We start from the raw sequence: 19,940 nt of genomic DNA, 5'->3' as shown, positions 1-19,940 counted from the left end.
TTATTACCCATCCCACCTCTTCGAATCTCTTCGTCCAAAAAAATCCTCTCCGAACCCTATGTCTTCCTTCCCCTTATGCCAAGAGACCAAGAATCAAACGTGGGCTCATCAGCTATAGCACTCTCCCTCATGTGCCCTCGATTGCTCGTGTGCTGTCGGCGGTTAGGTACTCTTCTGTAGCAGCGACGTCGTCTTTCAGGTACTGTTCTCTCATCTGGAACTGAGTCGTTAAATCTTTCGTTCCAGATCGATACCGGACCGTGAGTACGCTCGATCCAGATCGAAATTCGTAGGGGGTGAGCGAATTAGGCAACTATGGACTAAATTTTAGTGATTTCTCACTTATTGCGTAGTTTACAGTTCTCGTTGTCTGGGTTCTGTGAATAACAATATCTTTGCAGTCTGAATGCTTTGGGCTACAAATTAGATGTGTTCACTTTCAAATGTTTATTTCAACACCTGTTTATGCAGTTTGCAACATCCATTGCTCCGGTTATAAGAAGGACAAGAGAAGCTGCTGCTGTTATCATTTTTGTTTTTCAGACCAAGTAGGGTACATAACATTGTAGGAACTTGAGCATGAGCGGTGCACCTAAAAGACCTCACGAAGAGAGTGGTCATTCCTCCTCTTCAAAATACCCACATGATGATTCAGGAGCTTACCCGAAGCTGTCATCATCGGTTTCCAATGAGTACCATCCTCCCTATGAGATGGCTCAAGATTCTCGCTTGCCGAAGATTCCCCGTACAGAATCCCGTGACCTGGATAGAAGATCTCCCATTCATTCAATATATCGAATGCCATCAACTTCAAATGATTTGCATGTAGATCAGCCTGTTGCTTCTGAAAACAGACTGGAGTCCAGAGATTCCAAGGATACTAGAGATCTTCGCTTTGAGAACCGAGACACAAAGACGGAGACAAAGGACTTGTACAGTGAGTCAAGAAGGGATACACAGAATGCTAAGGGTGAAAAGGATGTGAGGTATGACAGTCGAGGGGATGACAATAAGGAGACGAAATATGAAAGGGAGAATTTTAATGATGTGAAGGCTGACCTGAAAATGGAAGGTTATGGTGTGGTCAGTAGTCACTTGAATTGGAAAGACTCAAAAGAATACCATAGAGGAAAACGGTATTCTGATGCCCCAGCTGGAAGTACAGATGCCTGGCATCGCAGTAGTACACAAGGCCACGTTGAGGTTGGAAAGGAAGTCCCTGCTACTGAGGAGCGGGATCATGTAGAGGCACATGAGGCTGTTGGGGAAAATAAATTTGATTCTAAAGGTGAGGATAAATTCAAAGAAAAGGATAGAAAAAGGAAAGATATGAAGTACCGGGAATGGGGAGACAGGGATAAAGAAAGAAGTGATCGTAGGAGCACTATTCCAGTAGCTAACAGCAGTAGTGAGTGCAAAGAACCAGCAAAAGAAGAAAGAGATGCAGATAGGTGGGAGAGGGAGAGGAGGGACACCGGCAAAGACAAGGAAAGACAGAGAGAGAGGGAAAGGGATCATACCAAGAAAGACCCATGGAATGGAGTAGAGAAAGATGGTTCAAATAATGAGAAGGAAGTGGGGGACGGGTCTATTAGAGTGTCAGAACAGGAAATTCTGCCAGCAGAGCAGAAGAAACAGAAAGATTTTGATAGTTGGAGAAATGTTGATAGGGAATCCAGAGACAGGAGGAAAGAAAGAGATGTTGATGTTGAAGGAGATAGAACTGAAAAGCGCAGTAGGGGCTATGACAAAGAATCAGATGATGGATGTGCAGATTGTGAAGGGGCTACAGACCGAGATAAGGAATTTTGTAATTATGGAGTTCAGCAGCGTAAAAGGATGCAACGATCAAGGGGTAGCCCTCAGGTGGCAAATCGTGAGCTGCGCTTTAGGTCCCGCACTCAAGACAATGAAGGGTGTGTTTAAATATTTTCCTTTTCCGTTTCCAATTTTATTGCAAGTATGATGGGTTACTGATTTCACATATTCAAAAAAGTATGGGAAAATATGCCCTAGCATTTTGATATTGCATAGATAAACTACTAATTTTGAACCTAAATTTAGTAGATTGATAATTGTGTTTGTTTTGCATATGGATTCAGAAAAGCTATTCGTCTGTAGTAATCTGTGCAATGGCTACAAGCAATATATTTTCTAGATATATGCAAAATTCTTTGGAAGTGGATGATCAACTTTTGCAGTGTAGACAATGATATACTGCCTACGCATATTAAAAGCATAATTGGTCTGAAAATAAAGTGGCAGTTATCTCTCCACTTCTTTATAGGACATTTGTTTATTGAAATTAATTTTACTATAGTTGTCGTAAGTCATTCGCTGAAAGGTTTATCTTTTAATTTTGTTTTTACTGATTCAATTTGTAATTTGGTGGTGCGAATTATAAATGATAAACATATTTGTTACTGCGATCACTTTATTTGTTATCATAAGTGATTTGCTAAATGAAATGGCAGCCCAAGGTAATAGCTTGGTAAAGCATAAATCTTATAATACCATTATAAATTCAAGAATCAAGTTTAAATGAAAAGTATACTTTTCCTTAAAGCGTATTTAAGTGAAATATCAACGTACAGCTATCCTTGTTTTCTTCAGCAAAATGTCATTCGTCAGCATACAGTCAAATTTGGTTTCATGTTGAAGTTAATGGATATTCATTTGTCTTGTGATGGAAATGGTGTCCCTCGTTTCATACACAATTTAATTTTTTTTATGTGTTCTTGTATTTTGCAGATCCCAAGGTGCGTCCTTGTATTCCATTTTCTTGCAACAAGAATTTCTTTGTTGGTGAAGTTCTGTAGATGTCAGCAGAAATTTATTTTGTTTGTGCTCTTCACTTTACCCTCCAATAAATGCATACATGTATACGTACAGCATCCCAACCACATCCCTTGTTCATAAATAATTTCTTCCATTCTTGTACACATTAATTTGTACACACATAAGTCTGCACTTACAGTATTACTGTGGTCACTGCTGTTTTAATTATATATACAAAAAGCAGAGGTGTTTGTCTAAATCATGCTTCAGACTTGATGTGATTGAGGCTATTTTGGTACATATATTCATCTTTCTGGAATTCAATGTGCTGCTTTTGATGATCGCAATTATATCATCTACATTTAATATATAGGCTTAATCCTAATGGGTGGGATTTCAATATCATGATTAAAGGTTTGAGTATATATCACTGGAAAAACATTTCTCAGGGTTTTAGCCTTTTCTATCCTTACCTTCATATGTGGTGGGGAATGAGATTTAGAACAGCTTTTTCGAGTCTGCCTCCATTGTTGTGCACATCTCCTCGACTTTGTAGGCTTTCCAACTCTCAAATTATTCCATTTCCAACATGGCTGGAATTTTAATCTTCACAGAAATCTGACTGGTTTGGAGATTGTGGTGGGGAATGAGATTTAGAACAGCTTTTTCGAGTCTGCCTCCATTGTTGTGCATATCTCCCTCGACTTTGTAGGCTTTCCGACTCTCAAATTATTCCATTTCCAACATGGCTTGAATTTTAATCTTCACAGAAATCTGACTGGTTTGGAGATTGTGGAGCTGTCTCTCTATTTTCTTCACTTGTAAATGCATCCTTTCATTTTGGTAGACGGGATATAAGATTTTGGAAACTTGGTCCTGTGGGAACTTTGCATGTAAATCTTGTCATAGTAGGTTGATAGATTAGCCACTTCTCCCCAATTTTAATCCTTGCACGATTTGGTTGGTTAAAATACCATGTTAGGAGGTGGAGGTTACTCTGTTATTTTGTGAGATTGGAAAGCATATTTTCTGTAATTCCTTGGAAATTCTGTTTGAGTTAGTTACACAAACATCCCCTGAAGTTTGACTTTGTTTGGCATGTAATATTCGTAGAACCTCAAACAAACAAGCATTAGATGATAGTGACAGGGCATGTGGATGGAAAATTGCTGCGCAATCCCATTTGAAATGAAGGGGAGAAGAAAACTACTCTGTTGACCCCAACTTCTCGCCGGTTTGATGAATCATTTACTGATCAACACTAAGGAAAAGAACCCTAAATGACATGCCCAAATCTTATGTCCTTCTCTCAATTTTATCCCATGCTTACCCTCTCATTCTGGTGGTTTCAGTGTGGACAATGTTTGCTATGGTTGATGCTGGTTGGTTGAGGGTAGTCTTTCATGCCCAAAAATAAGCCTCTTTCATAATTTAAAATTTTTTCCCTCTACCCCCATGGTGAATTAAGGTCTGAAAGAAAGGAGCCGTCCCCCTACCCTCATGGTGAAGTAGTCTGGTTTGAAAGAAGGGAGCTCTGACCTTGTCTGGAATTCGGAAAGTAAGAAGCAATAAGAACAATTGCTTGTAGAGTCACATGATTCATTGAATCTAAAGAGACAAATATCCATAAATAAGCATTTTCCTAGGGAGGAAAACTTGTCAATGATGTCACAGCCTTCTTTTGGATAGGCGGACAAGGGGGCATATTATTTTTCTTGGGTCAATGTATGTTACATTGTTATAGAACACTGCATGATAAAACATCTACATTCTTAGCTTCTAAATTCTTTGAAAATAGGTTCCGTTCTAGTTAATTGTTTTTAAGAGATGCAAACATGCAACACACTCAAACTGAGCAGGAGAGAATTAGAGTGTTTTCTAGTCATGTAGTAAAAAGTTTTCTTAGCTTTTCTGTAATAGTCAATATCAGTATTCTGTATTGCATGGTTATTGTTGCACATTGGTTGTGTGCTAACACTGCAATTGTTTCAGGTAAAAATGAAGTATCCTCTGTTGTTTATAAAGTTGGCGAATGCATGCAAGAACTGATAAAGTTGTGGAAGGAATATGAAGTATCTCAAGGTGAAAAAAATGAAAGCTGTCTAACTGGTCCAACCCTTGAAATTCGGATCCCAGCTGAGCATGTTACCGCAACAAATCGCCAAGTAAGATCTAAATTATGTTCGTAAGAAATTGGGCTACAATGTACTTGTTTTCTTGGATTTTCTTCGTGATAATTTTCTAGTGATCCTGTGTTCAAACTTTTTGGTATATTCTGTTTATGGTTTCCACACAGATTATTGCTCATTGTTTGTGTATTCCTTTGAATGTACTTGTTTTCTTGCATTTTCATTGTGATAATTTTCTAGTGCTCTTGTGTTCAAACTTTTTGGTATATTTCTGTTTATGGTTTCCACAGAGTATTGCTCATTGTTTGTGGATTCCTTTGCTTCATATGTGGTGTGTCAGATGTGAGCACAATTCTGTAGGTATTTGATGTTAGCAGCTGATCTAGTCTTCATATATGGTTTTTTATTAATTTTTAAATTTTAAATTTTAAATATTTTATTTTATTTTAAAACACTTTTCTGTTACTAGGTGCTTTTTAGAGTGTAGTCATTTTTTCTTTCCAAATTACTTAACTGCCTTTATGGGTTGGCAACTTTTGTACATTTGTTTGCCCTTGTGAACCAATTTGTTTTGAAAGTTTATTGTTCAATTCTCATTCTTATCAGTGTTTAGGTTGTGGAAAACATTAATGTTTGCTTTTGTCTATTCTTCATTTGTTCTTTTGATTTGTTTTTGTTTTATGTTTTTAATTCCATTACATGCAGGTTAGAGGTGGCCAGCTGTGGGGGACAGATATATACACAGATGATTCAGATCTCGTTGCTGGTATGTGATTTTAGGGTTGGTTTAAGTTTTTCTTTGTTCAGATGGTTGGTTTCAGTTAGTAGTGAGTCTATATGCCATATGACCTGGTCATGTATGAAAGTGAGTATTAATGGTTCAGTGTTGCTTTCCAGTTCTCATGCACACAGGATACTGCCGACCAACAGCGTCTCCCCCACCTCCTGCAATCCAGGAGTTGCGTGCTACAGTTCGAGTACTACCTCCACAAGACTGTGAGTGCATTTCTTGCTTAGTGTGAATAGGTGCCGCTGTCAATGTCTGTTACTTACAAAGAATATGGACATGGACATTTGATTGAATATACCTCGAATTTTGATTTAAAATGATTTAAAGCAATTGTTTATTCGTTGTACTTGTGATGTTGAATTAGATGAACAACTCAGGACTACATAGAGTTCCTAAATACGAATATCATTAATCATTCATTCATTCATTCATTTGCTTACCCAACAATTAATACAATAAGTATCCCAATGGTTAATGCATATAAGCACTTTTTCATTCATTTATTTATCAAGCAAATTGCTTAATTTCAATTTAAAATATTTATTAAAAAAATTAATTAAAATAACATCAAAGAAGAAGAGAGAAATAGGTAAAGATATATAAATAAGTAATTAGCTATCATTAATTAAAGGATCAGTTAGTGAGTTAGAATGTGGTGTCCCATCCTTGATGTTTTTAGGGAATGACTATAGAGATTTCCCGTTGAGGTCAATTCAATTCTTTGTGGCACATGGTCATCCAGAGTAAAATATGGCTTACATGCAAACAACTGGGATTGAGGAATGAGTCAGTGCTTTGCAAAGCATTTCTGAAGGCCTTTCTGTTTGGAGGGGGATAAAACTCAATTTTGGGAGGATTACTTTGGTGGGAATTGAAGTGCTTTTCCCCTTCTGTTCTCCCTGCTCTCCTTGATTGAGAACTTCTCACTTTCATCCTTTAGAGCTGATGGAGAGTTTGCTGTGTCTTTAGGTTTGTTTTCTTGCGAGTCATTTCTGGATTCTTTTGTTATGCATTACAACTTCTCCCCATTCCTTACTATATGGAAGGCCAAAGTGCCTCCCAAGGTGCACTTGTTCATGAAAGGGTAAATATTTGTGAGGTCCGAATCTGGTGGTACATGTCTAAGGTTTTTGAGGGTATTATAAGGGCTTATGGGTGTATTGATGTCAGCGAACTGGTAATCTTGGAAGCCTTCGATCTGTTAGTTAATAATAAAAATTGCTGAAATTTGGGTCTTTTGTTGCTAGGTTTATTGTCTATTTAAAGGGTTGCACTTGCCGAATTATAATTCTAAGTGAAGAAAAGATAGCATTCCCTATATTATATAGTAATGAAAAGCTCACGGTTGTTCCAATTTAATGGCAGTCCACCAGTTATTCAATTTAAAAACCTAGCTAGTTCTTTTTCATTTACACACAGCCCAAAGAGTAAATTAATGCTTTGTTTACTTTTAATTCTAACATTTTATTAGGTTACATTTCTACTCTGAGAAACAATGTTCGATCTCGAGCCTGGGGAGCTGCGATTGGTTGTAGCTACCGTGTTGAGCGCTGTTGCATCGTGAAGGTGATAAGAACTTAAAGCCAATTTATTTATCCTTTTTAAGCGTGCGTGTGTGTTTTTTTTTACCCTTTTTATGTAATGGCTAAATTATATAGTGCTTCATATGATTTGGCAGATGCTAAGTACATATTTAGGGATTTGGATTTAATAATTTGTTAGCATGAACTGGAAACTAGTGGTTTGTAATGATTCTTCTGGGCTTATAGCACTGATGCTTCTTCCTAATTATCTGGTTTTCAGAAGGCAGGAGGAACCATTGATCTTGAGCCTTGTCTTACGCACACTTCTACAGTGGAGCCTACCCTTGCTCCAGTGATTGTTGAGCGTACAATGACTACAAGGGCTGCAGCTTCGGTATTATTTTGACATCCTCCACTCAGCAAATGTTTTTTTATTTCTATTTTAGTTGAAACTTTTCTTCCTTTTGGAATATGTCCCCTAGTCCATTTTCCATTATTGCAGCCACTTTTAAGTTTTAATTTTTGAAACATGCAAACCACTGCTTAAGGAAGTTTATTTATTTATTTGTAATGGAAACTTGTCTTTTGGATTATGTCCTATTTCATTTGCCGTTATCTGCAGCAGCTGGTTAGTTTAAATCTTTGAAACATATAATTGGTTTGGGGATTTTCATATTCTCAAGTATTCAACATCTTGTGAAACCCTTTCCTGACGCATAAAATACTGTGATAGAATAAGGCAGTGATCTGGAATTTACACTCAGACAAAAGAGTTGATTCTTTTGAACTGTAAAATGTGGTGTGTTATTGAACAAACCCAGAACAAGATTTCTGCACACAAATATGTACTTGGGTTAGGAAAATTATTGTTGTAGAATTTACCCATAAGTTGTTGTAAACTTTGGAAATGCAATCTTACGCAATAAGAGTGACTCAATGAAGGATACCAAATAGTAACTGAATATGGCCCCTGCATTTATATGTTTCAAATGGTTTACAATATTATCTGCTGCATTTGTGTGAGACCAATATTTTAGTTTAGAAATCTTTATGAAGCAGAGTTCACAATGATTTCATCCATACGTATTACTCCAATATAACTTTTGGTAAACTGCTGGAAATTTATGTGTTGTGTTAAAGATCTTGCAACTAATTTTGACGCAGAATTGGTGTGGGCCTTCTAGCAATCCATGAGGCCTTTCGCATTTTGTATTATAAAGTGTAGATGTATGGAAAATGAATTTGAAAGATGTTCAGAGTAGTTTACACTGGAAATCAATCAGCAATAGATTTTCCCAAATGTGTGAAACTTTCTTTCAATGTTTTTGCTTTGTTATTATTAATTGTATTTGCACATCACGTTGTTTACCTCAAAGGAAGGTTCAGCTCCAGACATTCTTGATAATGTGCCCTTTTTGTTAGTGGGGTGGCATGTAGATCTATTATAGTAATTATGTCTTGAACTTCTTTGGTCTTGCATTTTGTAGCCTTCAACATTGCAGTTATACAGCTCTAAGACAGGTTTGATCTGATAGGTCGGGCCTTAAGCTTTGCCCTTGTGTTTTGTTTTGAGTTGGGAACAGGCAAGAATGCTGGGTTTGTGATTATTTGGAGGGTATTTGGGAATGTTTTGTCATTTTAAAAAGTTGTTTATTGAACTAGAGTTTGAGGGGTTGGAGATGTGAGATGAGGTGGAGTTTCTCTAGAAGAGTTGTTTGAGGTTGAATTTTGTTATTGGTTGTCTTATGAGATCCAATACATCTTATTCTGGTCCTTATGATCTATGCAACTTAAATTGAATTTCCTTCCTTATGAGGGTTTAGAACTTTCTGCTTTGGAGGCTAATTATAATGTTCTGAGGTGCTTGTATTCTTGGGCAATGAAGACTATACCTGTTTTTTTCTTTGGTCAGATGGACTACCCTGTTGTTTTTCAGTTTTTGTCTGTTCTGCCTTTAAGTTTGTAATGTTCTCTAGCCTTCAACGTTCATTGGCAATGGAAGTACGAAAGGCCTCTGTGAGACTGGGTGGCGAGAGCAAACAACCTTAAGCTTTATTTGGGGAACACATATACTTGTTTAACAATGCCACCTTGCCTTACATTTTTCTTTGTTTGCTACGATGGGCTTATCCCCCCTAACTTTGCTATATTTTCTTGATTAAATCTTTAGCTAAGATAAGAACTCAACTTGTAATGTCCATTTTGACCGATGTATGATTTATTTGAAAGTGCATGTCAAGTTTTTGTCAACTGCGTTCAACATTTTTTTCAAGTTAATGCAAAAGGTGCTATCACTTAAGTTAATTGTAATTTGTAAACAGTATAACCTTGGTTAGGCTGCGCCACCATAACCAATTTAAAGTTTACATGCATATGCATGTACTCTTGAAAAAAAAAATTCGTTCGTTAAATTTCATCAGATGATTTTTTAATTGTGCTTATGTTTAGATTTCCCAGTGATATAGTTTCATACTTGGATTGTATATCAGTGTGTTGTCATTTGATTTTAATCTTATAAAAACTCATAACCTTTCAACAATCATCACTATTTCCCAGCTTACATAATTGCTTTATTCTTCAGAATGCATTGCGGCAACAAAGATTTGTACGAGAAGTTACAATACAGTACAACCTCTGCAATGAGCCTTGGTACACCGCATCTTTCTTACCCTTTAATTCTGTTGAGCCTTGGTTTTAGATGCTTGTATTAACTACAAACTTGCATTCTCTTTCGTTATGTGGAAGAATTTGAGAATTGCTATATTTTAACCCAAGCAATGACATTCTTAGCCTGTATAACTATCTAATAATATCTATTATATTATAGCGGGGGTTTGTCCGAGTGCTTAACGGTGTTTATCATGTTTGCATCTCATGCCTTAACTCCCTTAGTTCTCTCGGGCAGCTGTCAGATTCTTTGAAAATAATTGCCCACTTTTAATTTGTTGATGACTCACCTTGTTATATGTTCATTTTACAATACAGACTTATGTTTAATGCATTCATAATACTTTTTTTGGTTAATTATATTACACTAGGTTGATACTCATTTGTTCGTTTATGGAGACATTCTTTTGGTTTTTCTTGAACTCTATCCCCCATATACCTTAAACAAGGTTTCTTTCCACTAAATATGAACCTCAATGAACCTCGTTTCTGTTTGGATCCGATATTAGTTTTCTTTTCTTTTTTAGAATAAAAAAAAACTCTTGATTTTCAAGGCTACATACATTCAAGGCATCTAATGAATAATCCTTGAATCTCAGTGTTAGTGCTCTTGTAGGAAAAACTTCTTATCTTTTCAAAATTGCATCTTGTGCTGTCTGTAACACCTCAACCTAGGAATGCATGTCAATTGCTTCACTCAAACATATTGTGTGCAACATGGCAACATTTTTTTTTTCCTTTTTCAGAAAAGATTATTAAAGACTGTGCACAATACGCTCATGAGAAAGCCACAGCCAAATTACAATAAGAAAGAGCTGGACCAAACACTCTAATCCAATAGGACGCAGCTTATGATGTTACCTGATTTGGAATTTTGTTATTGTAGTCTTCTCAAAACTTAAACTTTCACAGAAATATTGCTTCTTTTTACTTCATCTTGTTTCCCCATCCATAAATAATTATTGCACCTTCCTAAGTACATTCTTTCAAATTTCTTCAGGATTAAGTACAGTATAAGCATTGTTGCTGACAAGGGTTTGAAGAAAACTCTTTATACTTCTGCGCGTTTGAAGAAGGGAGAAGTTCTTTATTTAGAAACACATTCATGCAGGTATAATGCTAATTATATATTGTACTATGTATCTGGGATTTGACCATGATCTGTTTTAAGGACTAATATTTGATTATCACATGTTTTTCTTCATTTGTTTTGGCTACTGAATGTTACATAACATAGGAGATGAGTTACTTGTAAATGAGGGAACATTGACATTTTCCTTCCTATTTCTAGTTTGTTTAGCTAAACAACTTAACCAAGGAGAGTTTGCTTGCTTATAAAATATGGACTTCTGTCTTTGTTCTTTGTCTTTCCCCTTTTTATGTTTCTTCTTATTTTCCCTGATCTTGTTTGGTTTCATGATCATATGTTCCTTTGTGATTTGGCAATATGTATCTGTGATATGGTTCCCCCTTTTGTTAATATTGAATTTGTACCCTTTAACTGTTAGTTCTTGTTTATTTTCCCTCATCCAATTCCGGTATGGTTCTTGGTCATAAGTTAATTATAAACATTTAGTAAGGGAAAAAGATAGAGCAGAAACTGTATCTTGGTGGTGGGTGACGATTCTCAAGATGCTGCAATACAAAGAATCAGAAGAATTAATTGAGTTGTTTATACAGAAAGTGATGTAGGATGCATCGCATGGATTAGGAAATGTCTTGTTGCTCGTAATAACTTTCAAGATAAACTTTTCAGAAAGTACAGGAATTTTTTTTTTGGGGACCATATCTGGATGGAGAATTGTGATAACAAGAGTTTCAGAAGCTGGGGTCTCTGGTGCTTTTAGAAGATCATTGTCTCAATTGGGGGAAGGGGAGCTCCATGGGCTGATTGGAATTGTTGGCTTACCATTTCTAGTATGCAAGAAACTGGAATTGGTCTAATTCCTTGATCCCTTGTTATAAATGACAATGGGCAAGCATTTGAAATCAACATTGGTTTACAAGCATTTAACTGAGTCTGAAGCAGTTTCTACTTGAATCATTTTCGCCCATCTATTCTACCCAAAAAAAAAAAAAAAAAAGAGCCTTACAGAAAATTATGTAGAATGTTGTGAGCAAAACATTATTCTTTAAGTGTGTTGTATTTTATTATCTGAAGGTATGAGCTTTGTTTTACTGGAGAGAAGATGGTCAAAGCTACACAGCTATCACAGATGCATGAAGGTGAGACAGAGAAAAGTCAAAATCATGTATCACATTCCACCAATGGTGAAAGAAATGATTCTGATAACATTATGATTGATGTCTTTCGATGGTCTCGATGTAAAACGCCTCTTCCCCAGAAGGTCACGCGGTCCGTTGGGATCCCACTGCCCCTTGAATATGTGGAGGTACATCATATTGTTATATCTTTCATTTTGAGTTTGTGCATGTTATAGAATGGGTTGTTCTTTAAAGAAACATTCATTATTGAACAAATTCTCTGTAGATATGTCATTCTGAAAACGCCATTTTGCTTTTTGAATTCCTTTGCCCATGTGAGGTTTGCCCTCTTTTTCTTCATCAAATTTTTTGCAGCTAGTGACTGCCCACTTTACTAACTCTGGTTTGCTTGGACCTGTGTCAAATGGAAAACATTGCAGTGCATGATGACAAAACTAAATACCGAAGTTTAATAATATTTCAAAAGCAGATAATCTTTATACTGAAGTTCTCTGATTTTGTTTTCTTGTTTCACTGTATGATGTGGGGATGTTGAAAATCTTTATTTAGTGCCATCCAATCTTGCATGTTGAAGTCTTTAGGTGAATATGCATAATAACTGCAGAGGGACAAATTGCTATTGTTCAGTGTCACACACACACACACACACATACACGCGTGCGCAAGCTGCCTTCCTTCGAATCTGTGCTAAAACAGAATCAACAATTTGAGATCATCTACTTTATGAGAGAAGGTATTGCCTACTGCTTGGTTTGGTGCCTCTTGATGGGTTATATGAACTAGAATTCTGATACACGCTTTTAGATGCAATGTTGCTGCTAGTTATTTTGTTGATAAATTTCACCCTTAATATATTGTTACTCGTCATAGTTTTATTGAGCTATCTTCCTGGTTAGAGTTCTGATACACGCTTTTGGATGCATGTTGCTGCTAGTTATTTTGTTGATAAATTTCACCCCTAATATAGTGTTACTCGCCATAGTTTTATTGAGCTTTCGTCCTGGTTAGGTGTTGGAGGAGAATCTTGACTGGGAGGATGTCCAATGGTCACAGACTGGTGTCTGGATTGCTGGGAAAGAATATACACTTGCTCGGGTGCATTTTCTGTCGACAAATTAACCTATGTTTTATATTTTTCTCAATTTGTTCAAACAACAATGTTTCTTGACTTCTTTTCTTGCCATCCTGATTTAATGTATGGGTTTGGTATAATATATTTTACTCAATGATAACGCTTATACAGTTATATATATTACTATTTATTACCCTTTCTTTGTAATTATAAGCATTTTGCCGTGTAACTATGTTCTCTGATTCCATTTTGGGAAAAATAGAAAATAATTTCCGAGCACTAGGGATTTGATCATAATTTCTTGGAGAAGCATACAAGCTTTCATGAAGCTGTTTCTGTTTCTCTGAACATAATAATTCAGTTATAAAGAAGAGAAGTCGGAACGTTTCCTAATGTCTAATGTGCATAACAATGTTGCCATTGCAGAAAATTAACTGGGAAATGTCGTCAACGAGGTTTAATTCATTTGTTGCTCCCCAAATGACTAATGACATGTTTACTAATTAATAACTTCAGTCAGAGCGACCATGAGTAACTCCAAGGTACTTTTATTAAATGATAAATGATAGTAATCTTCTCTCTACCCTTCTTCTTTGGACTTTTTCTTTTTTTTGCTTGACATGTGTCATTTTTCTTACACTTAAAACAATGTCATTAATATATTATACAAGTTAACTTTTGCTTTTCAAGTTTACCCTTATTAAATGTATTAAATTTATCCAAAAAAAATTCACAACTTTCCTAACATCTTATTAATTTATTTTCTAACGTCAATTAATTTTTTAAAAGAAAATATATGATTTTAAGAGAAAATGTCCCCCCCCCCCCCTTTTTTTTTTAACACAAAGGGTTTAGATAGGAAAAAAAAAGGTCCTTTGTGTTTTAAAAAAAAACGAACATTTCCTCTTTTTAGAAAAAAAACATACATTTTCTTTTAAAAAATAATTGACATTTAAAAAAAAAAAGATGATAAGGAAGTTGTGAAATTTTTTTGGATAAATTGAATACATTTAATAAGGGTAAACCTGGAAAGCAAAAGTTAACTTGTATAATATATTAATGCTATCGTTTAAAGTGTAAGGAGAACACACACATGTCAAACAAAAAAGGGAGAAGGTCCAAAGGAAAATGTTAGATAGAAGGTTGCTACAATTCCCCTTATTAAATTGTTTGGATTCAAAATGAAAATGTAAATGACTCCTAGAGAATTGAATACGAAAACTAGTTTGACTACGAAAGGAAATATATTTTACTTACAACTTAGGCTCCGTTTGGAATTGCCTTTTTGGCCAAAAACTTGTTTCACTTTAAAGTTAAGCAGTTTAAGGTGTTTGATAAAAATAAAATATCCCGATTATTTTAAAAGCAGGCTCTAGGTTACTTTTCAAAGCTGCTTTCAAAAGAAGCATAGATGAACATTTAATGAATTTTTTTAATTCCCAAAATACTATCATTCATTTTAAAAAATAACACCACCTCCACTTTCACATCCAACTCCACAATATGCACCACTGCATTCACTACCTCCACAACTACCACCGCCGCCACTACCACCATAACCACCACCTCCTCCACCTCCACCACCACCACCACAACCACCACCTCCTCCATCACCTCCACCTCCACCACCATCACTACCACCACAACCACCACCTCCTCCAAAACCTCTACATCCACCACCACCTCCACATCCATCACCACCTCCACAACCAACACCACCACCACCTCCATGCTGCCACTGACACCACCACCACCACCTCCATAACCGCAATTCCCACCACCACCACTATCACAACCACCAACTCCACCTTCATCACCACTACCGCCTCCGCTCCATCAGTACCATTACCACCACATGATTAATACATAATACTTTTAATATAATGTCTATTTTAGTTATTATTCACAGTTACAACAATTTTATATTAAAATTTATCAAACGGTTTTGACACTGCTTTTTGTACTAACAGCACTTTAAAAATATTGTTTACCAAACATGGAGCTACTTCACTTTACAACTAATTATTTTCAAAGCACAGCAAAAACAACTTTTTTTTTAAAAGTGATAGCAATCCCAAACTAAGCCTTAATAGTTTCAAATCTTCAAGTGGCTAGAGGTTAGAGCAGATATGCTCTTCACTTTGCACACATATTCGAATCTCCTTCCCATAATTTAGATTAGATTAAAGTAGAATGTCGCTTGTATAAAATAAACTTAAATAAAAATCTTCAAGGGGTAGATTACTCTCTTTGATAATATTTATGATACATGATATATTTAAAAATATTTTCTTACAATTTTGACTATTTACTTGCAGTATATTTAATAATAAACAATAAATAGATATTAAATAAAGAATTCTATCCATACAATTATTTTGGAAATATATATCTAATGTATTAACAAAAAAAACAAAAAAACAAAAAGACCACAATAATATGGCTAAATTGTTCCTAAAAACTAAAAAAAGATATGAAAAAGTGACTGTACTTTGTTAAGTTGATGTACCTCTTTGCAAAGATTGGAAATCACTGTTTTTGAAAGAAAATGTTGTGGATCTAAAAATGTGTTTGGTAGTGTAATTCTACAAATGTTTTTCTGAAAACAAAAAATAATGAAAACGTTTCTGGTGTCAATACTTAAAAAAAGAAAAAAAAAGAAAAAGTAAATATGCTTTTCATATAAATATAAGTGTTGGTTCAAGTGTGAAGAGGTTAGGAATAGTTGGTTAGTGTTGGTGTATTAGGAATTAAAAGGACTAAGACTTAAATTGGAAAACTTTGGTGAAACAAAATTTTGATTTGATTGGAGTTGACCAAGTGGGTAGTTAGATGGATAGACAATTGCAGTTTTTCAGCTTAAGAGCATCCGCAATGGTGAGGGTCATTTCAATTTTATTTCAATAAATTGAACTTTTGACTTGCAGTGGTAAAGTTTAGTTCATTTTAGGGATCAATAGTTCATTTCATAGGTCAATAAAATGAACTATGAAATGAAATTCATTTCAATAAGTGGGCCTGCCATAATAAGGGTTCGTTTGGGAGTGATTCTTCCTGAAGCTTTTATGCTAGTAGCGCTTCTACGAAGAAGCAGTTTTTCGTTGGATGTCACATTTAAAAATGCTTTTACACCACATAAAAGCGATTTTGATATTTTATTGAGTGTTTGGCTAACATGGTAAAGCACTTTTGATATTTTGTTGAGTGGTTGACTTCCATGTCGAAAATCAAGAAGATGATATCGAAAATCAGTCGTTTTACTCCACCTTGGGCATGGTTTGTGTGGCTTGGCTCCAACCATTGTCCTCATCCCACGCTTTCTTTCCAACTCTTTGCCGCTGATCGACTTTTCCCGCCATCTTCCACAGGCTCACTCATTTCACCTCTTGGGGCCCACCGGGTCAGCTTAAGCGCAAGAAGAAAAGCCATAGGTGTTGGGGTCCACGAGGTTAGCTGAAGTGCAAACACTCGTTAGGCTCCACCAGATCGGCTGGAGTAAAAACATAAAAATAAAAAATCAAAGCTACGATTTTATTCCAAAGGAATAAATCTAAGTAAAATTATTTTTCCCTCTCTCTACTAGTGTAGCGAGGGGAAAAAAAAGGGGGCACTATAGGGGCCAAAAATGATATCCCATGTAACAAGGCCCAACTAACATGTCACGATTACAAGCCAGTGAAGACGTGGGTTAGATGGACCTCCCTTGCACTAGAAAAGTGCGGAGCAAGGAAGGCGTAACCCAATCAAGCTCCCCACGATCGTGAAATAGAGGACATGATGCGCAAAGGAGGTGAAGCTTTGGAACACTATAAAAGCCCAATATGAGAAATTCAATTAAGCACTAAGAGTTCACTGCACAAATACTTGCTTGAGCATTGGAGTGACTTTTACAGGTACTCCCCTCATTTCCATCATTCATTCACGGAAACGCAATCTGGAGTTCCTTTCAACTAAGGAAGTGTGTGGAATTCAGTCAAGAACCTATGGAGGTATTTCTACTCGAAAAAAATCCGGCTCCAATAGCAAGTGTCGTCATCTTCATCCTCGGTGCTGATAGCCTCACTTCAATGGAGGGCTCCATCTCAAAACCCATCATACCCTTACTTTCCATTACAATTTGTAACACTTGTGTGCTCAATTTCATCATCACCATGATTGCAGCGGAAGTAGACCAGCAGCCAAGTCTTTTATCTCTACCTAATTTGCCTCATCAACCCATCAATCCCATTCTCTTCTTCTTTGTTCTCTCAATTCAAATCTTGTCCCTTTCCCAGCAGCTCAACCGCCAGGAGAAGAAACAGCTTTGAATTGTCAATTTATCCAAGCGCTCTTGAAAAAACCAAAAACCCAAATGCTCGGGACAAAGGGGAGCGCTTGGGATTCTTCTCCCAAATGTAGCCTCCTTTGTATTGGTAAATCTGCACCCTCCTTTGAATCATCGTTGCCATTATAAGCTTTAATAAGTAAAGTTTTGATCTCATTAACTCTATGAATGACAGCCCAACTCTAAAAACACTCAAATTCCAAGTCGTTTCTCACTTGGATTGTTTGAGCCTCTACCAAGTTCTCTTCGTATCTGTGCCATCGTCCTCACCAATATATAAATTGAAAACCTTAGAATGAGTCGATTTTTCACCAAAATCAAAGTTGAAAATCCTAAATCATTGTATATTTTAGTGAACGTATTCAAAACCCTCAATTCTCATGAACCTTGGACGTGTGCAAACGACACCAAGGAGATTGGGGGTTGTTCTCTGTCGCGAGCGTTTGCATTTTTTGAGGATTTAGAGTAATTATATTTAGGGTGATTTTATTGGCACCCCATTATTTGCTCTTTACACCCTATACTAATTTTTTTTTAAAATAACCTATTTTACCCTTGTACACAATTACTGTTAAGGACAAAAAAATTTAAAATTAAAATTAAAATTACTCACTACACCCCACATATGTTCCTGCAACCCTAGTTTGAGTTTTTTCTCAAACTATCATGTTCCTAAACCCTCAACCATAGATTTATAAGTTTATACTGGTGAAAAAATATCTTGTATTTATTCATGAAGGGTGAGATTGAAGTTAAAGAGGCTTCGAATGAGGTACGAGTTTATTTTTTGGCGTTTTGCAAGTTTAGTATTTCATAACACTGGTAGCGTTCAAAGACATCAATACCGATGGTAAATTCGGTGGGATGCCACCAAAATGTTGCATCGTTTTCGGTTGGGTTTGACCGGTCAACAACTTAATATTCGGTGGAGATCCACCGTAAGATGGAACGTAGTTCAGTGGTTTACTACCGAAATTTTACATGCGTTTCAGTGGCATCCAACCGAAATTTATTTATTTTTTCAGTAACTTATTGCCGACCACAAATTTAATCCAAGCTATTTTGATCTTACTCCCATTGAAGGAACAAAATCAAGGTGACGCCCCTACTGAAGGCAACAATGTGGGAACAAAATGTGTAATAGACTATAGTGATCAATTCACAACTTATTCGGTAATTATTTGTCTGAAATCTTTTTTAGTATCATTAACGTGGCATTAATGTTTCAAATTTATATTTAAATAATATGAGTTTTATGTGTAGATATTCAATGGTGGAGATGCATTACTTCGATGGGCTCGTGAACAAGGAAAATTGAATAATATTGTCATTGTAATTAAAAGGTCTGATTATGGAGGTGATGGCAAGAGGAGACCTCGTGTAATACTTGCTTGTGATAGGAACGGTAATTATAAGTCTTGCAAGTCTAGTGAGACAACTGATATAAAGTCGGATGCAAATAGTGATATGAAAAAATGTGCTAGGGACACTGGTACCAAGAAATGTGGATGCCCATTCTTGTTAAAAGATGTCAATATTGGTGATGGGGATGATTGGAAGTTGGAGGTGGTTTGTGGAGTACACAACCATCCTATTTCAGAGTATCTTCAAGGTAATTCATTTGTGGGGCGACTTACTGAAGAGGAGAATGCCTTGTTGGTGGATATGTCTAAGAGTTTGGTGAAACCCAGAGATATTTTGGTCACCATTAAAGATAGAGATGCAATGAATGTTTCAACTATGAAGACAATATACAATGCTAGGATCCGAAATATAACCAAAGAATTTGCTAGGAGAACCCAAATGCAACAATTGCTTACTAAGTTATCCGAACACAATTATATTGAGTGGCATAGGAAATCTGGTGATATTGTAACTGACCTGTTTTGGACACACCCATTAATATTGATATTTTGCACGCATTTCCATATGTACTTATCATGGATTGCACCTATAAAACTAATAGGTATCGTTTCTCACTATTGCAAATTGTGGGGGTGACATCTACTAATATGACATTCTCTGTTGCGTATGTGTATATGAATGCCGAGAAGGAAGACAATTACACATGAGCATTGACTGCATTGAGGATTTTGTTGGATGATAATTGTCTTCATAATGTTATTGTCACCGATCGAGAGTTAGCACTCATGAATTCTATTATGTTGTTGAGGCCCAAAAATCCAAGGGGCTAAGCCCAGATTAATTATTGGCCCAACACAGATAATTGAACACAAAGGGAGTTCAACTGGGGCAAGAGAGAATTGGTAAGACGCACTAATACGAGCTATGAGCCACACATCATGCCAAGCAAGCCCGTGCAAGAGGACCAAGAGCATGCCAACTTTACGAAAATCATGCTCACATACGCTTTAGGTGTTACTTGGTCTAACTATAGAATAGCAAAACTCAAGCACAAGCGTAGGCATCA

The 19,940-nt window shown here is 36.2% G+C and overlaps 2 protein-coding genes across 2 annotated transcripts; both read left to right on the top strand.

Moving 5' to 3' along the window:
- On the top strand, positions 1–13,392 carry LOC103327074 (zinc finger CCCH domain protein). The gene is made up of 11 exons (XM_089048157.1): positions 1–1,918; positions 2,475–2,480; positions 4,771–4,943; positions 5,613–5,673; positions 5,805–5,903; positions 7,169–7,263; positions 7,501–7,614; positions 9,802–9,869; positions 10,888–10,998; positions 12,049–12,280; positions 13,122–13,392. Exons 1-11 carry the CDS (start codon positions 580–582, stop codon positions 13,230–13,232), a joined length of 2,409 nt encoding a protein of 802 aa, XP_088904283.1. The 5' UTR covers positions 1–579; the 3' UTR covers positions 13,233–13,392.
- A 4,850-nt stretch (positions 13,393–18,242) lies between these two features.
- LOC148919253 (uncharacterized) lies at positions 18,243–19,581 on the top strand. Its single transcript, XM_089048825.1, has 4 exons — positions 18,243–18,281; positions 18,593–18,682; positions 18,773–19,392; positions 19,476–19,581. Exons 1-4 carry the CDS (start codon positions 18,243–18,245, stop codon positions 19,579–19,581), a joined length of 855 nt encoding a protein of 284 aa, XP_088904951.1.
- The last annotated feature ends 359 nt before the right edge of the window (positions 19,582–19,940 follow it).

Source organism: Prunus mume, linkage group LG3 (assembly GCF_029339155.1).
Source record: "Prunus mume cultivar Tortuosa linkage group LG3, ASM2933915v1, whole genome shotgun sequence".
Classification (NCBI taxonomy): domain Eukaryota; kingdom Viridiplantae; phylum Streptophyta; class Magnoliopsida; order Rosales; family Rosaceae; genus Prunus; species Prunus mume.
Note: the sequence above shows the minus strand (reverse complement) of the source record. Positions and strands in the feature narration are given on the sequence as shown.

Bases quoted from the DNA above. Each gene is read 5' to 3' on its own strand.
- LOC148919253 (XM_089048825.1), top strand. From the start codon at position 18,243: ATGAAGGGTGAGATTGAAGTTAAAGAGGCTTCGAATGAG. The intron at 18,683-18,772 runs GTAATTATTTGT...TTTTATGTGTAG, and splicing joins ATCAATTCACAACTTATTCG to ATATTCAATGGTGGAGATGC. The intron at 19,393-19,475 runs GTTTTGGACACA...TAAAACTAATAG, and splicing joins GGTGATATTGTAACTGACCT to GTATCGTTTCTCACTATTGC.
- LOC103327074 (XM_089048157.1), top strand. From the start codon at position 580: ATGAGCGGTGCACCTAAAAGACCTCACGAAGAGAGTGGTCATTCCTCC. The intron at 5,674-5,804 runs GTATGTGATTTT...GTTGCTTTCCAG, and splicing joins TGATTCAGATCTCGTTGCTG to TTCTCATGCACACAGGATAC. The intron at 7,615-9,801 runs GTATTATTTTGA...TTTATTCTTCAG, and splicing joins CTACAAGGGCTGCAGCTTCG to AATGCATTGCGGCAACAAAG.